Here is a 17,820-nt window from a genome sequence, read left to right as displayed (position 1 = left end):
TGTGTTTTCATGGTGTGTGTTCACTGTGTGTGTGTTCATGGTGTGTGTTCACTGTGTGTGTTCACGGTGTGTCACGGTGTGTGTTCACTGTGTGTGTGTTCACGGTGTGTGTTCATGGTGTGTGTTCACTGTGTGTGTGTTCACGGTGTGTGTTCACGGTGTGTGTTCACGGTGTGTTCACGGTGTGTGTTCACGGTGTGTGTTCACGGTGTGTGTTCACGGTGTGTGTTCACGGTGTGTGTTCACGGTGTGTGTTCACGGTGTGTGTTCATGGTGTGTGTTCACTGTGTGTGTGTTCACGGTGTGTGTTCACGGTGTGTGTTCACGGTGTGTGTTCACGGTGTGTGTTCACGGTGTGTTCACGGTGTGTTCACGGTGTGTGTTCATGGTGTGTGTTCACGGTGTGTGTTCACTGTGTGTGTTCACGGTGTGTGTTCACGGTGTGTGTTCACGGTGTGTGTTCACGGTGTGTGTTCACGGTGTGTGTTTTCATGGTGTGTGTGTTCACGGTGTGTGTGTTCATGGTGTGTGTTCACGGTGTGTGTGTTCATGGTGTGTGTGTTCACGGTGTGTGTTCATGGTGTGTGTTCATGGTGTGTGTTTTCATGGTGTGTGTGTTCACGGTGTGTGTTCATGGTGTGTGTGTTCATGGTGTGTGTTCACGGTGTGTGTTCATGGTGTGTGTTCACGGTGTGTGTTTTCATGGTGTGTGTGTTCATGGTGTGTGTTCACGGTGTGTGTGTTCACAGTGTGTTTTCATGGTGTGTGTGTTCACGGTGTGTGTTTTCATGGTGTGTGTGTTCACGGTGTGTGTTCATGGTGTGTGTGTTCACGGTGTGTGTGTTCACGGTGTGTGTTCACGGTGTGTGTTTTCATGTGTGTGTTCACGGTGTGTGTGTTCACGGTGTGTGTTTTCATGGTGTGTGTGTTCACGGTGTGTGTTCACGGTGTGTGTTCATGGTGTGTGTGTTCACTGTGTGTGTGTTCACGGTGTGTTCACTGTGTGTGTGTTCGGTGTGTTCACGGTGTGTGTGTTCACGGTGTGTGTTCACGGTGTGTGTTCAGCTTGCAGGTGTGTGTGACGTCCTGGTGGAGAACTTCCTGCCAGGAAATCTTCCTCAGTTGGGTTTAGGATATGCTGAGCTCAGCAGAATCAACCCAGGCCTTGTCTACTGCTCTGTATCAGGTACAGAACCCGACCTGGACTGAGATCTGAATCTGGACCAGGACTCTGACTGTGTCTCAGGTCCAACGGTTCTGATGATCCAGATCCATGGATCCGTCTCCAGGCCCTGATCCAGTTCAGTGTATTTTCCAGAACTTTCTTTAACTTCCTGTTAGAAGCTGACCTTCATCAGCAGATTCCTGAAGCCTCTAACTGAATGAACCCAGCTGGGTTTTGGTTCTGAACTGGTTGGTGACCCGGTGTCTCTGTGTCCCAGGCTACGGCCAGACGGGCCCTCAGGCCCGGAGTCCAGGCTACGATTCCATCGCTTCGGCCGTGTCAGGGATGATGCACATCACCGGGCCAGAGGTCAGAGCTCCTTCTGGATCAAACCGGGTCCGAACCGGTGCCAGCTGATCCCATGATGCTTTGCTCCGGCAGGACGGGGAGCCGGTGCGTCCCGGCGTCGCCATGACGGACCTGGCCACGGGGCTGTATGCGCATGGAGCCGTCATGGCCGCTCTGCTGCACAGAGAGAAGACAGGAAGAGGAAGTCACATCGACTGCAACCTCCTGTCTGCTCAGGTGCCACTTCCTGTCTGTGAGATCACTTCCTGTGAAAATGAGATTGAGCCGGGTTTTGCTACAGAACTACAGTGAGTGAAACTGACAAGAAACAGGAAGGAGAAAACAGGAAGTTCAGTGAGTGAAACAGGAAGTTGGAAGCAGGAAGTTCAGTGAGTGAAGCAGGAAGCAGGAAATATAATGAGTGAAAGAGAAAGTTAATAGCAGGAAGTACAGTAAGGGAAACAGGAAGTTCAGTGAGTGAAGCAGGAAATTGGAAGCAGGAAGTTCATTGAATGAAACAGGAAGTTGGAAGCAGGAAGTTCAGTGAGTGAAGCAGGAAGTACACTGAGTGAAACAGGAAGTTGGAAGCAGGAAGTTCAGTGAGTGAAACAGGAAGTTGGAAGCAGGAAGTTCAGTGAGTGAAACAGGAAGTTGGAAGCAGGAAGTTCAGTGAGTGAAGCAGGAAGTACACTGAGTGAAACAGGAAGTTGGAAGCAGGAAGTTCAGTGAGTGAAACAGGAAGTTGGATACAGGAAGTTCAGTGAGTGAAGTAGGAAGTCTGGCCCCCGGTATTTGCTGTCGATCTGCCTGCTCCAGATGTCTGCCTCTCATGTCTGCTGACTGCAGCTGGTTTTTCTTCCTAACGACGTCTTGTTTCCGGCCTCCACATGTGCAGCGGTGATGCTGCTTCACTTGTGGCTCCTGCAGTTTAAACAAAACCGGGTTCTGATGGACAGAACCACCCGGGAAGCTTCCTGCTGTGTCATGGCGCCGTTACCCAGCGCCTCTCATGGTTTCCTGCTAATCACCAGAAACCGCTGCAGAAATATGACAACAAGCCAACATGATGAAGCCATCAGGATCTGACGCAGCCGGGTCATCGGCCTGGATGGACCGGTTCTGGTCGTGAGCCAGACCAGAGAGGATCCATTTCTGGGTTCTGATTGGCTTTCAAGCCCCATACATTGTTCTGCTGAACAATCTGAACGTTTCACCACCATGATGAAACGTCAAACTGAGGAGAGAAGATTCACCAAGCAAAAAAAATCCACCATAAAATGAGGAGTTTTACTGAATTCACTGACATGAATGAGCAGAAAAACTCCAGACAGACAGAATGAACCTGTCTGAATCACCGACGTCGTCCAGAACCCTTTCTAAATGTGACAAAATCATCAGATTCTTTATTTTTACATTCTAGCTATTCAAAGATTAGCTGTGTGAGTCATCAATGTTCTGCTGAACCACAGCACTCTGGATTCATGAACCTTGAACAGGAAGTGCTGAGTTTCTGACGCAGCAGAAAAAGTTTCTGTGTTGCCACCGTTACATGCAACCACAGCAACGCTCCCATCAACAAGTCGTAGCAAAACTAAGAGGAAACCATGAACTGTAGCACTTGGACTCCAGACAAACTGCTGGGTCAGTTAATGTCTCCGTCTCTGTCCAGGTGTCCTGCCTCAGCCACATCGCTGCCAACTACCTGAACGCAGGGAAGGAGGCCAAGCCTGGGGGACGGCCCATGAGAGCATCGTGCCGTACCAGGTAACGGGGAACCAGGGGAACCAGGGGAACCAGGGGAACCAGGGGAACCAGAGGAACCAGAGGAACCAGGGGAACCAGGGGAACCAGAGGAACCAGGGAACCAGGGGAACCAGAGGAACCAGGGGAACCAGGGGAACCAGAGGAACCAGGGGAACCAGAGGAACCAGGGGAACCAGAGGAACCAGGGGAACCAGGGGAACCAGAGGAACCAGGGGAACCAGGGGAACCAGAGGAACCAGGGGAACCAGGGGAACCAGGGGAACCAGGGGAACCAGAGGAACCAGAGGAACCAGGGAACCAGGGGAACCAGAGGAACCAGAGGAACCAGAGGAACCAGGGGAACCAGGGGAACCAGGGGAACCAGGGGAACCAGAGGAACCAGGGAACCAGGGGAACCAGAGGAACCAGGGGAACCAGGGGAACCAGAGGAACCAGGGGAACCAGGGGAACCAGGGGAACCCAGGGAACCAGGGGAACCAGAGGAACCAGGGGAACCAGAGGAACCAGGGGAACCAGAGGAACCAGGGGAACCAGGGGAACCAGAGGAACCAGGGGAACCAGGGGAACCAGAAGAACCAGGGGAACCAGGGGAACCAGAGGAACCAGGGAACCAGGGGAACCAGGGGAACCGGGGAACCAGAGGAACCAGGGGAACCAGGGGAACCAGGGGAACCAGAGGAACCAGAGGAACCAGAGGAACCAGGGGAACCAGAGGAACCAGGGGAACCAGAGGAACCAGGGGAACCAGGGGAACCAGAGGAACCAGGGGAACCAGGGGAACCAGGGAACCAGGGGAACCAGAGGAACCAGGGAACCTGGGGAACCATGGAAAAAGGGGAACCAGAGGAACCAGAGGAACCAGGGGAACCAGAGGAACCAGAGGAACCAGGGGAACCAGGGGAACCAGAGGAACCAGAGGAACCAGGGGAACCAGAGGAACCAGGGGAACCAGGGGAACCAGAGGAACCAGGGGAACCAGGGGAACCAGAGGAACCAGAGGAACCCAGGGAACCAGGGGAACCAGAGGAACCAGGGAACCTGGGGAACCATGGAAAAAGGGGAACCAGAGGAACCAGAGGAACCAGGGGAACCAGGGAACCTGGGGAACCATGGAAAAAGGGGAACTGGGGAACCAGAGGAACCAGGGGAACCCGAGGAACCAGGGGAATCAGGGAACCAGAGGAACCAGAGGAACCAGGGGAACCAGAGGAACCAGGGGAATCAGGGGAACCAGGGAACCAGGGGAACCCAGGGAAAAAGGGGAACCGGGGAACCAGGGGAACCAGAGGAACCAGGGAACCTGGGGAACCCAGGGAAAAAGGGGAACCGGGGAACCAGAGGAATCAGGGAACCAGAGGAACCAGTGGAACCAGAGGAACCAGTGAAACCAGGGGAACCCAGGGAACCAGAGGAACCAGTGGAACCAGTGAAACCAGGGGAACCCGGGGAACCAGGGGAACCAGAGGAACCCAGGGAACCAGGGGAACCAGAGGAACCCGGGAACCAGGGAACCAGGGGAACCCAGGGAAAAAGGGGAACCAGAGGAACCAGTGAAACCAGGGGAACCCGGGGAACCAGGGAACCAGGGGAACCAGGGGAACCAGGGGAACCCGGGGAACCCAGGGAAAAAGGGAAACCAGAGGAACCAGGGGAACCAGAGGAACCTGGGGAACAGGAGAATCTGTTGTGAATTTTCTGTTGCTGCCATGTTGATCACAGATGCTAACTGGTCATAAAGTGAAGCTCAGGCAGCAGAGTAGAAGGAAGAAACACTGCCACCTGCAGGTGGGAGTTGCATTGCCTAAAGCTCAATGCTTCTCACCATTTCTACAGAGAATTTGCGATAAACTCAGTTATACATTAGTGGGAAAAAAATTCTGGGATCAATTTTATCTTGCATACATTTTTGGAATTGTGGAATAACATAATGGAGGGACTCATCAGTAAAACCTTAATGTCCTGCTGGTCCGGTCGACCCGATTCTGCTGGAACCAGAACTCCATCAGCTCCTCTGGTCCGCTTGGCGTTCACATTCAAACCAACCCAGACCAAGGTTTGGAGCACCAGAGGTCAGAGGTCAGGTAGCGGTCACACCTCACCCACTGGACTGGATTTTGACGAAGCGGACCGGAGTCGGGTGGAAGCGGACTGCTGGTCAGCAGAGCCCTGACAGATGAGAGACATGAAGTGAAACCAGGTGACAGAACCGCAGGGTTGTGGGTCAGATTACCAGGTTGTGATGTGAAACTGGAAACAGGGTTAGGGGTTAGGGGTTAGGGGTTAGGGTTAGGTTAGGGTAAGGGTAGATGTTCCTCTCGGTCGCAGCGGTTCAGGTCTCCCAACAGATAAACTGTTGGTTCCTCCTCAGGTTTCTCTCCCTGTGAACTCGGCTCAGCCTCCATTCTTGTGGTCTTCTTCTCCGTCCAGCTCCCCAGTCTAAACCCGCTGTGAACTGCCTTTCCCATCATGCAGCGCTCCTCCCTTCCTGGCCCGGGGCTGAGCAGATGAAAGCTCCACGGCCGCTTCGCAGATCACAGCAGTCTAAACAACAGGATTAGTGGTTCTGTGGTTTCTGCAGGAGGAGTCCGGACTTTCACATCTTGATCCTGCAGAACTGAGACACCAGAGGCTCTCAGCGCTCAGGGAGGGAAATCTGAAGATGTCTTGATGTTTGACCTTCACTGGTGTTTGACCTTGGACATGATGCGACAGCTGTTGAGGTCCTGGGTTCAGAACCGTCAGAGACAATAACTAAACATGTTGTGTTACTGGGTCCTGGAGACATTTTCTCTCATCTTAGTTCTGCTAAAGTTTGACGTCTGCTGCCATTAAACATCCTGGTTCAGTTTATTTCAGCGACTCAGTCACCAATTGGACCAGAGATCATTTAATGTGGTTTGGACCTTTCGTCCAGGTGTGACTCTACTGAGGACAACTTGATGCAGACGACAGTACCAGAGCCAAACCCAGGCAGACCGGCCCCGACCCGAACCGACTCCAGGAATAAACCGCTGCCGCAGGCCGTGGTTGGACCGACCCCGGAGCGTTTCTGCTTCATGTTCGTCAACAAACCCGACATTTTCACATCACCGCTGCTGAATCTTCAGCTTCACTCGTCCTGCTGCTGTTTGCAGTTTTTATTCTTCATAAATGGTTAAGAGTTTGTTGTCTTAATGCACAAACACACAAACATTTAGTTCATTCAACAGAACAGACTCAGTGTGATGCTCTGCGCCACCGTGCTGCTGCACCTGGATCCACCTGGTTCCTCCAGGATCCTTCTGGATCCACCTGGATCCTCCAGGATCCTTCTGGATCCACCTGGTTCCTCCAGGATCTATCTCTCTGTGGGATATTTCTACTCCAACCAGATTTAACTGGTTTAATTGTCTCCACTCCTTACTTTGACTGGACTGCGTGTCTGCTCAGTTTGCTGCTGAACTCTGATCCAGACAGGAAGTGAAAGTTCTGAGAGGTCAATAGGTTCTGCAGAACCTCAGAGTGGGAGTTCAGCCAGCAGGAGGCGCTAGCCTCCCCACCGGTCCACATCTGCGGTCCAACATGTCCTCCACGTCCCCATGTGGACCAGGTTACCCACAATCCCCCAGGGCAGCAGATGAAAGCAGCGCCGTGACGCCGAGCGACCTCAGGAGGAGGAGGAGGAGGAAGATGAAGATGCCTCGTGTTTCTCTACTTTCATTAAATCTCAGTAAATTTCAGCTCCGCCTGCAGGGATCCAACCTGACAACGGAGCAAACAGCCAGAGCGTCTGACCCGGTTCTGACCCGGTTCTGATGCTGATGAAGCTCCTCAAAGATCAGATGAAGATCACTCAGAGGAAGCAGAGATGGTTCTGACCTGGCTCGGTACTGATCAGGTTCTGGTGGATCGGCAGGTCTGTTTATCAGAACCAACAGCGGTTCTGAGTGAACCTCAGCAGCTGTCAGAACCTCTCTGGTTCCGTGAGGTTCTGTCACATTCTCCCCGTCCAATCAGAACAGGTGTACCGGATGTCACAAAGTCAATTACTGCTCCACATTCTGGCCAGAGAAGGACTGGAACAGCGTCGCTGTCCCGGAGGTGGAGCCAATCACAGCCTCGACAGGACAAAGTGAAATGAAGGCGCAGCTAGCTGCACTGCTGCTTCTCCCTTCAGCTGCTCTGGGTGCAACAGTTACAACACTTTCTCCCATCACTTTATCACATTATCACAGCGGCAACTAGTGCTTATGAGAGGAACTGCATCTGAGCAAACTGAGCAATAGTTAAAGTTCAGTAGATAACTGTAATATTGGAGCTCAGTACTTGGTGTACCATGCTGTGTGGCAAAGTTGTCAAATCAAACTCTGAATATAACTAGATGTCTATTTTTTATGATCTAGTTTGTTGGATTTTTATTCGTTATCACACTGCTTTTATTTAGAGCTTAAACAAAGTTTTTAAGCTCCATTTGGACCAGAAGTTTTCGGACAGACTGAAGAATAGAGTCCAGGTTCTGGTTCTGATCCGGGTCATTCTCAGTGTCTGCTTTGTGTCTGCAGGGCTTCAGAACCAGAGACGGACACCTGGTTCTGGCTGCAGCCAACGACAGGCAGTTTGTCACAATGTGCCAGGTCGGTTCTGTTCAGCTCGGCTCGGTTCTGACCCGTTTCCTCAAATGGTTTTAACTCTGTTCTACTAGACTTAATGACCCTCAGTTCTGGTACTGGACCGGTTCTGGTTCTGGGCTGGTTGCAGACCGGTTCTGGTTTCAGACTGGTTCTGGTTCCGGACCCGTTCCAGACTGGTTTCTGGACCGGGCCGCTGTGTTGAATCCCTCTGGTGTCCCAGTTTAACTGAGGCTCCATCTGTTTGGACCTGCAGGTTCTGGAGCTGCAGGATCTCGCTGCCGACCCAAAGTACAGAACCAACCAGCTGCGGGTCCAGAACCGGAAGCAGCTGCTGCAGATTCTGTCTGAGAGGTTGTGTTTCGGCCGTTGGTTGGACCAGGTCCGGGCCCGTGTGGCGGCCGGGTCACCGTCTGGTTCTGTTTGCCAGCAGGTTTCTGCAGCAGAGCTCTTCTGATTGGCTGAGGAGTTTCCGGGGATCAGGTGTGCCGGTCGGACCAATCAACAGCATCCAGGAAGTCTTCTCAGAACCACAGGTCAGTGCTGGGACGGGCGTCCCGATGCTTCCTGATCCGCATGGACGTCTGGTTGTCTGGTTCTGATTGGTTCTGGTCTGGTTCTGATTGGGTTCTGGTCTGGTTCTGATTGGTTCTGGTCTGGTTCTGATTGGTTCTGGTCTGGTTCTGATTGCATTCTAGTCTGGTTCTGATTGGTTCTGGTCTGGTTCTGATTGGTTCTGGTCTGGTTCTGGAAGGTTCTTTATGAAGATGAACTGAACCAAATGTTTGCTCAAAAAAAGTCTTTAAACAGAAAAAGTTCGGAACTGTTCTCACCTTGAGAGGAGGCGGGGCTTCATCAGGAAGGGGCGGGGCTTCGACACCAAGGGGGCGGAGCCTCCTGGGGATGATGGGAAATTGTTTTCAAATGCATCAAAAATCCTGTTTTTCTGCTCAGATTTGTGTCGCAGTGAATTGTTTTAGCTGTCGGCCATGATGCCGCTCCTTCTGTCAGCAGAATTATTTTTCCAATTAATTTGTTTGTACATTTTTTGGCACTAATTTAGCTCTGTATTTTCTTTCCTGCTTTACCCTGATTGTCTCTGAACATCTGTTCTGCTGGTTCCGTCTGATATCATGATGTGTTGGCCAGTTGGACCCCCATGTCCAGTGGAACCAGTAAAACCCGTCAGCTGCTTTTGATTTACAGCATTTCAAACTGGACTCTGGTTTCCTAACCAGAACCACCTCCCAGTTTGGAGCCTGGATTGTTGCCATGGCAACTGACAGGATGTGATCACATGACCACTCCTGTCACTGAGAGGTCAGAGGTCGCGCTGCACTGCATTCACCTGTAGTTATTTACCCACAAATCAGATTATTTCTGTTTCATGATTTATGTTACCATGTTTCTCCATATGGATGGCTGGGTTCTAACTGGGTTCTAACTGGGTTCTGACTGGGTTCTGACTGGGTTCTAACTGGGTTCTGACTGGGTTCTAACTGGGTTCTGACTGGGTTCTGACTGGGTTCTAACTGGGTTCTAACTGGGTTCTGACTGGGTTCTAACTGGGTTCTAACTGGGTTCTGACTGGGTTCTGACTGGGTTCTAACTGGGTTCTGACTGGGTTCTGACTGGGTTCTAACTGGGTTCTGACTGGGTTCTAACTGGGTTCTGACTGGGTTCTGACTGGGTTCTAACTGGTTCTGACTGGGTTCTAACTGGGTTCTGACTAGGTTCTGACTGGGTTCTAACTGGGTTCTAACTGGGTTCTAACTGGGTTTCTAACTGGGTTCTGACTGGGTTCTAACTGGGTTCTAACTGGGTTCTGACTGGGTTCTGACTGGGTTCTAACTGGGTTCTAACTGGGTTCTAACTGGGTTCTAACTGGGTTCTGACTGGGTTCTAACTGGGTTCTGACTGGGTTCTGACTGGGTTCTAACTGGGTTCTAACTGGGTTCTAACTGGGTTCTAACTGGGTTCTGACTGGGTTCTAACTGGGTTCTAACTGGGTTCTGACTGGGTTCTGACTGGGTTCTAACTGGGTTCTAACTGGGTTCTAACTGGGTTCTGACTGGGTTCTAACTGGGTTCTGACTGGGTTCTGACTGGTTTCTAACTGGGTTCTAACTGGGTTCTGACTGGGTTCTGACTGGGTTCTAACTGGGTTCTGACTGGGTTCTGACTGGGTTCTAACTGGGTTCTAACTGGGTTCTAACTGGGTTCTAACTGGGTTCTAACTGGGTTCTGACTGGGTTCTGACTGGGTTCTGACTGGGTTCTGACTGGGTTCTAACTGGGTTCTAACTGGGTTCTGACTGGGTTCTAACTGGGTTCTGACTGGGTTCTAACTGGGTTCTGACTGGGTTCTAACTGGGTTCTAACTGGGTTCTGACTGGGTTCTGACTGGGTTCTAACTGGGTTCTGACTGGGTTCTAACTGGGTTCTGACTGGGTTCTAACTGGGTTCTAACTGGGTTCTAACTGGGTTCTAACTGGGTTCTGACTGGGTTCTAACTGGGTTCTGACTGGGTTCTAACTGGGTTCTAACTGGGTTCTGACTGGGTTCTGACTGGGTTCTAACTGGGTTCTAACTGGGTTCTAATTGGGTTCTAACTGGGTTCTGACTGGGTTCTAACTGGGTTCTGACTGGTTCTAACTGGGTTCTAACTGGGTTCTGACTGGGTTCTGACTGGGTTCTAACTGGGTTCTAACTGGTTCTGACTGGGTTCTGACTGGGTTCTAACTGGGTTCTAACTGGGTTCTGACTGGGTTCTAACTGGGTTCTGACTGGGTTCTAACTGGGTTCTGACTGGGTTCTAATTGGGTTCTAACTGGGTTCTGACTGGGTTCTAACTGGGTTCTGACTGGGTTCTAATTGGGTTCTGACTGGGTTCTAACTGGGTTCTGACTGGGTTCTGACTGGGTTCTAATTGGGTTCTGACTGGGTTCTAACTGGGTTCTGACTGGGTTCTAACTGGGTTCTAACTGGGTTCTGACTGGGTTCTAACTGGGTTCTGACTGGGTTCTGACTGGGTTCTAACTGGGTTCTGACTGGGTTCTAACTGGGTTCTGACTGGGTTCTAACTGGGTTCTGACTGGGTTCTGACTGGGTTCTAACTGGGTTCTGACTGGGTTCTAACTGGGTTCTGACTGGGTTCTGACTGGGAACTTCAGTGCTTCATCCAGTTGAGTGAATCTCTGACCCGCCTTTTTCACAGTGACTCCTGCTCTGAGCCAATCAGAGAGCAGCATGGGTCAGCAGCCCCTCCCCTCTGTTGTTCACCATCTGAACCTGGATCAGTTGCTCTTCTGGCCACAGGGAGGCGCTGCAGACCCTGCAGAGGTCATGGAGGATGGGTCAGGCTGCAGGCTGAACTCTGATGGTTCTGCTCACTCCTTCAGTCGGATCAGAACTGTCCACTTCCTGTCCCTCAGCTCGTCTGAGTGCAGGACAGCAGCTCCCAAGAACACCTGCTTTTGTGGCACTTTAGACCGTGACTCAGAGAGAGAGAGAGTGTGTGTGTGTGTGTGTGTGTGTGTGTGTGTGTGTGTGTGTGTGTGTGTGTGTGTGTGTGTGTGTGTGTGTGTGTCAGACTGGTCCATCTGCCTCTGAGCTCCAACTTGTTTTCCACCAACTGTAACTCATCCCAGGCTGGTTCTGAGGTCCTGGATGTTTCATTAAGGTAGAGTGAGGCATGCTGGGAAATGAAGGCAGAGCCCTCATCCTGAACTGGGTCTTGGTTCTGGACGGGAGGTTCTGGTAGAAAGTCTGGGTCTCCCTGCAGCTGCTGCCAGAGAAGAACAGATTTTGTCCTGCTGGTTCTGGATGGTAAAAGGTCCAGTTTCCTTCAGTTCGGTTCCAGATCCCGTTTCTGGAGGAGCGTTTGATTTGTCCCAGCTGGCAGCAGGAGCGTTGGATAAATCCACCTGGAGCATCTCAGCTGCACTTCCTGCCTTCGTCTGTAGCGACAGGAAGTCCAACCCTGCAGTTGGTGCCTTGCTGAAGGGAACTACTAAATCCGGATGCTGTTGCGTTTTGCTCCTGGTTCTTCGGGATTTGAACCAGCCACCCGGTCCGGGGTTAAACTGGATCAGATCGGCTCGTAGAGCTGAAACTCCTAACTGGATGGTTTTCAGGGAAGGTTCTGGGAAAAAGTCCAAACGTTTAGGTCCGTTCAGAAGGTTCTGCTGCTTCTGCTGAACTGAAACAACGTTTTCAGTGATTCGTTTGGATCCATGAACCCAGAGAAACTCCAGGACACCAGAACGCCGTCTGCTCCGGATCAACGCTCCACCTCAATGCTGGCCCATTTCTCTAGGAGTTCAACCTTTGACCCTCTGCAGGATGAGCTGGGTCTCTTCCTGGTGTTGGAGTTCCTCAGGTCGTGTTTGGACCTTCTGCTGCCGACGGCTCTGTTTGCTCTCCGCTGTGGAAAAAGCTTTATTAGCGTCTGGATCGTGTCGCCTTCCAGCCGGCTGTCGGCCTCTTGGCGCCGGTTCCAGCTGGAGGCGAGAGGAGACGCAGAGCGGCATCCATCATGAGCAGCAGACGGAGCGCCGTCCTCAGCCTGTCAGCAGGTGGACATAAAGGAGACGGAGGCGAGACGGAGAACTCCTTAATGTCCGATTAGCACCAGATTTATCAGGCGTGACGGCATTCCTGCAGCTGGACTCATCCGTCACTGCACTGAAGACCGGATCTACCTGAACGCCCCAAGGAACACCATGGGGGACGCCATAGGGGACACCATGGGGGACGGCATGGGGGACGCCATAGGGGAAACCATGGGGGACGCCATGGGGGACAGCATGCGGGACGCCATGGGGGACACCATAGGGGACGGCATGGGGGACACCATGGGGGACGGACGCCATGGGGGACAGCATGGGGACGCCATGGGGGACAGCATGCGGGACGCCATAGGGACACCATGGGGGACGGACGCCATGGGGGACGGACGGCATGGGGGACACAATGGGGGACGGCATGGGGGACGGACGCCATGGGGGACAGCATGCGGGACGCCATGGGGGACGGACGGCATGGGGGACACCATGGGGGACGGACGCCATGGGGGACAGCATGCGGGACGCCATGGGGGACAGCATGCGGGACGCCATAGGGGACAGCATGCGGGACGCCATGGGGGACAGCATGCGGGACGCCATGGGGGACAGCATGCGGGACGCCATAGGGGACAGCATGGGGGACGCCATAGGGGACAGCATGCGGGACGCCATGGGGGACGGACAGCATGCGGGACGCCATGGGGGACAGCATGCGGGACGCCATAGGGGACAGCATGCAGGACGCCATGGGGGACAGCATGCGGGACGCCATGGGGGACAGCCTGCGGGACACCATGGGGGACAGCCTGCGGGACACCATGGGGGACGGACACCATGGGGGACAGCATGCGGGACACCATGGGGGACGGACGCCATAGGGGACAGCCTGCGGGACGCCATGGGGGACAGCCTGCGGGACACCATGGGGGACAGCATGCGGGATGCCCTGAGGAACGCCATGGATAACGAGCCAACGCTCTGGGGAGACACCGCTCTGCTCCGGGTGAGAGCCGGCCTGATGGAGACAGGAGAGCTCTGGTTGACATGATGAGCTTCAGTCATTAATGATCCAGATAAAACCACTAACATCTCAGGCCTCCATGATGGAGGCAGGTGGAGGACAAAAGACGGACCCGGTGAAGGACATGTGGACCTGCTGCACTTCCTCCGTAGAAACCTGAACAGCAGGGGGCAGATCCGTTTAGGTCCTTCATAAATCAGCAGAAGAAGAAAAGCTGAACCTGGGTCAGGATCTCCTGGATCTTCAGATCCACTTTCTTCTGGATCTACTGTCCCTCCCTGAGGAAACGGTTCAGTCTAGTCCAGGCCTCCCTGTCTCCTCCTCCCATCAGTGTCTTGGTTCTGGTTCTGGCCCAGCTCTGTGGTTTTCCTCTGACGCCTTGGAAGGCGTTCAGCCTGTTCCTCTGCTGTGAATCTGAGGCTGAGCAGATAAATGGCGGCTGTGACATCACGGCGAGCAGCGCTGGTGCCGAGTGAGCCGATCGTAACTCAGCAGCAGAGGGAGTAAAACCAACATGTGAGTGAGATGTTCTGCTCGGCGGGAGATCCATCACCGCAGATAGCAATCCCAGACCATCCCGTCTGACGGCTCCACCGCCGGCCGCAGCAGATTAATGGGTCCGCCCCGAGGTCCGCCGGCCACACGGATCTCCTACGGAGTCGTTTAGCAGAACCCGGAGGTTCTGAAGGCTGAGGGCAGCATGGAGCTGGCGGCGGCGCAGCAGCAACAACGAGCTGAGACCATGGAAACCAGGAAGTTAGAGACATAACAGCAGTTTTAAAGTCCCTCCACTGGCTCCCTGTAGCTCAAAGAATAGATTTTAAAATACTGTTGTTAGTTTATAAATCACTGAATGGTTTAGCATCACAATACATCAAAGATCTGCTGTTGTTGTATCAACCTTCCAGACTCTCAGGTTCTGGTTCTGGTTCTGATCTGCATCCCCAGAACCAGAACCAAGAGAGGAGAAGCAGCTTTCAGCATCTATGCACCAAACATCTGGAACAAACTTCCAGAAAACTGTAAAACAGCAGAAACCCTGACTTCCTTTAAATCTCAACTAAAAACCAGCTGGTTAGAGTTTGATTTGAAATGTAATCAATTAAAAATGTAATGATGGAACTTGACTTAATGTATTTTTGATTCTATGTGTTTTAGTGTTTATGATGTAAAGCACTTTGAAATGCCTTGCTGCTGAAATGTGCTATACTAATAACATTTGATTGATTGATTGATTAATTGATTGAAACCAAAGAGACGCAGCAGCAATGAGATGATGCCATTCCACTGACCTCTGCTGGAACAATGTTATAATCATGACCTGAGGTCAGAGGTCATCTGTTTCTTAGTTTGTGTTCATTTCACGCGGAGCGATCACTGAACTGTTTGAGTAGACAAATGAACAAACGAACAGTTCTCTGAGCGATGGACCACGACTGGAAGGAACTGGCTCTAGATGAGTTTCCTTTGCTGGAAGCTCCTGAGTCACCTGAGATAGGAGCGCCATCATGCTAGAGAAGCTGCTGCTCCTTCCTCTCCTGAGGGTGTTTCTCTGATTCTGATGCAGACGGATGGCTAAGGGTCATTATTAGGACCTTTAAGGTCACCAGTAGGCCTGTGACATCACCTGTTATGTAGTGAGGGTTACTAATGGAGCTTCATGTTGGGGCCGCGCAGTCGCCGACTGGGTCGCTGAGGTCAGCCATGTTGACATTAGGTCACTGGTTGCTGGTTCTACGTGGTTCCCAGGTTGAAACCTACGTCCCAACGATGCCATATGAGACGTTTGGTCTCAAACGGCTGATGTCCTCAGTGTGGACACGGCTGTCTTCAGTCCTGTCTTTGAATCTGAAGCATTCAGGACTGAAGGAACCTTTTGGACGACAGAAGAAATGTCTTCCAGGAACAAGAGGTTCAGATCCTGATGGTGACGGGGTTAGGGTTGACCCTGTCAGGGTTAGGGTTGACCCTGTCAGGGTTAGGGTTGACCCTGTCAGGTTAAGGTTGACCCTGTCAGGTTAGAGTTGACCCTGTCAGGGTTAGGGTTGACCCTGTCAGGTTAGGGTTGACCCTGTCAGGTTAGAGTTGACCCTGTCAGGTTAGGGTTGACCCTGTCAGGGTTAGGGTTGACCCTGTCAGGTTAGAGTTGACCCTGTCAGGTTAGGGTTGACCCTGTCAGGTTAGGGTTGACCCTGTCAGGGTTAGGGTTGACCCTGTCAGGTTAGAGTTGACCCTGTCAGGGTTAGGGTTCTCCTCTTGACCCTGTGAAGAGAGTTTCTGACTTGCTGCTGCTTTTCTCCAGAACCAGACAGTAGAAATCTGATATTTTCTGTTTTCTCTCACCATCAGACCTGAAACAGAGCCGTGTTTGATTGTTTCAGAGCTTCAGGACCGATTAGTTTCAGACTGAAACCCGACTGAGACTCCTGAGGTAACAGACACACTCATGAACTTTGACCTTTCACTTCCAGCTGCTGCTGATCTTCACAGCCGGGACAGAAGTTCTGCTGAGGATCATCTAAACTATCAGATGTGTTGACCAAACATGACAGCCTCCATTCAGCGGCAGAGATCTGCGCAGCGTGTTGACACAGAGAAGAAGCTGCTGATTATTCCCTCTAGTTGCTCCTCCCCTGACCTCTGACCTCACATTACTCACATTACCTCTGTTTGGTCTGCGAGGAGCTTTAGTCTCGGTCCTGCAGACTCCAGATGTGACGTTTGCTGACGCTTTGAGGGAATCTGTAAATTAAAGGTGTCAGAAGCCTGTGGGCAGTTTGGGGATAAATTCCTGCTGCGCTGCAGGTCTGGAAAACCTGGAAGGCCTGGAATGCCTTCTGCTGGAATCGGTCCAGCAAAGCTTCCCAGATGTTATCCGCTCTGCCTGAGCGAGGCGGAGCGGCGAAGACGCTGCTGTCGCTCTGGAAGAAGAATCACCTCCAGTCCAGGTTTTTCCAGGAAAAACCTGGAGCTCCCAGCCCATCTCCATGTTGTTTTCCAGGAACGAGGTTCCGGTTTGATTTATGGCTCCCAGAAACGAAGTTGTTTGGTTCCAGCGTGAATCTGGATCATCCGCCCTGTCCTCCCATCGCTTCATCATGCTGCAGTCCTCAGGAGGAAGCGCTGACGCGGCGCCGGATAATGGATGGAGCTGACATCGGTCGGGACTGAACGCCCTGGTTACACCGCGACCCAGCTGGAGGTCAGAGGTCACTCTGGGACTGAAGCTGCTCGCTGTTTCCCTCTGGTTCATCTGCTGAAGCCGGGCAAAGCGTCTGGGCACACCATGTGGACGGTAACCAGGCCAACAGGACGGACAGGAAGGAGGGAAACAACAGGAAACAATCAGGAGGAAAACCTCTGCGATCCCTGGAATCTGCTCCACGACATCTGGAAGCTGCTGTGACGAAGGCCAGATACACAGAGAGAACAGCGTCAGGACGCACTAACCAGTCAGCTAACCAGAGAAATACCAGAACGATGTCAGGCAGAGAACCCGCTCAGCCTGAAAGAACCCAGAGATTAACCAAGATGGCCGCCTGAAAGAACCCAGCGATTAAGAACCCAGCGATTAACCAAGATGGCCGCCTGAAAGAACCCAGCGATTAACCAAGATGGCCGCCTGAAAGAACCCAGCGATTAAGAACCCAGCGGTTAACCAAGATGGCCGCCTGAAAGAACCCAGCGATTAACCAAGATGGCCGCCTGAAAGAACCCAGCGATTAAGAACCCAGCGGTTAACCAAGATGGCCGCCTGAAAGAACCCAGCGATTAAGAACCCAGCGATTAACCAAGATGGCCGCCTGAAAGAACCCAGCAATTAACCAAGATGGCCGCCTGAAAGAACCCAGCGATTAACCAAGATGGCCGCCTGAAAGGACCCAGCGATTAACCAAGATGGCCGCCTGAAAGAACCCAGCGATTAACCAAGATGGCCGCCTGAAAGAACCCAGCGATTAACCAAGATGGCCGCTGGACGATGAGACCACATTGTGATGGAGGAAACCAAATGCTTCTGACCAAATGAAAAGCATGGTGGTGGAGGAGTGATGATTTAAAACAGTCAGAGGGACGGGATCTCCTTTGTTTAAAAATATTCAGTTAAATTTCTGTTGCACAAATTTCACAACTCATCGTCTCGAGACTCTTTACAATGAAGAACCAGAACCGGGCTCAGTACCAGTGGCCGTCTGCATCGAACAACAAACCAAACTGAGTAAATGGTAACGATTAGCCGATGGCAGCCGATGCCCGCCTCCAGGAAGGAATCAGCCAATCAGAACGCCAGACCAGATGGCCTTTCTGGAGAGAAAAGTAGCTGAGAGAAAACCTGGAAACGATGCAGCTGC

General features: G+C 52.3%; 1 protein-coding gene across 1 annotated transcript in view; it reads left to right on the top strand.

Moving 5' to 3' along the window:
* sugct (succinyl-CoA:glutarate-CoA transferase) overlaps positions 1 to 17,820 on the top strand; it is a 43,392-nt gene that overhangs the window by 3,708 nt on the left and 21,864 nt on the right. The window contains 8 exon segments of the mRNA XM_055026637.1: positions 1,066 to 1,186; positions 1,443 to 1,534; positions 1,607 to 1,750; positions 3,183 to 3,237; positions 3,240 to 3,277; positions 7,819 to 7,890; positions 8,141 to 8,238; positions 8,318 to 8,420. Of these exon segments, the coding sequence (XP_054882612.1) occupies positions 1,066 to 1,186; positions 1,443 to 1,534; positions 1,607 to 1,750; positions 3,183 to 3,237; positions 3,240 to 3,277; positions 7,819 to 7,890; positions 8,141 to 8,238; positions 8,318 to 8,420 (723 nt within the window).

This window comes from Poeciliopsis prolifica, unplaced genomic scaffold (genome assembly GCF_027474105.1).
Source record: "Poeciliopsis prolifica strain line A6 unplaced genomic scaffold, Auburn_PproV2 SCAFFOLD239, whole genome shotgun sequence".
Taxonomy (NCBI): Eukaryota; Metazoa; Chordata; class Actinopteri; order Cyprinodontiformes; family Poeciliidae; genus Poeciliopsis; species Poeciliopsis prolifica.
This window is presented reverse-complemented; position numbering and strand designations above follow the sequence as displayed.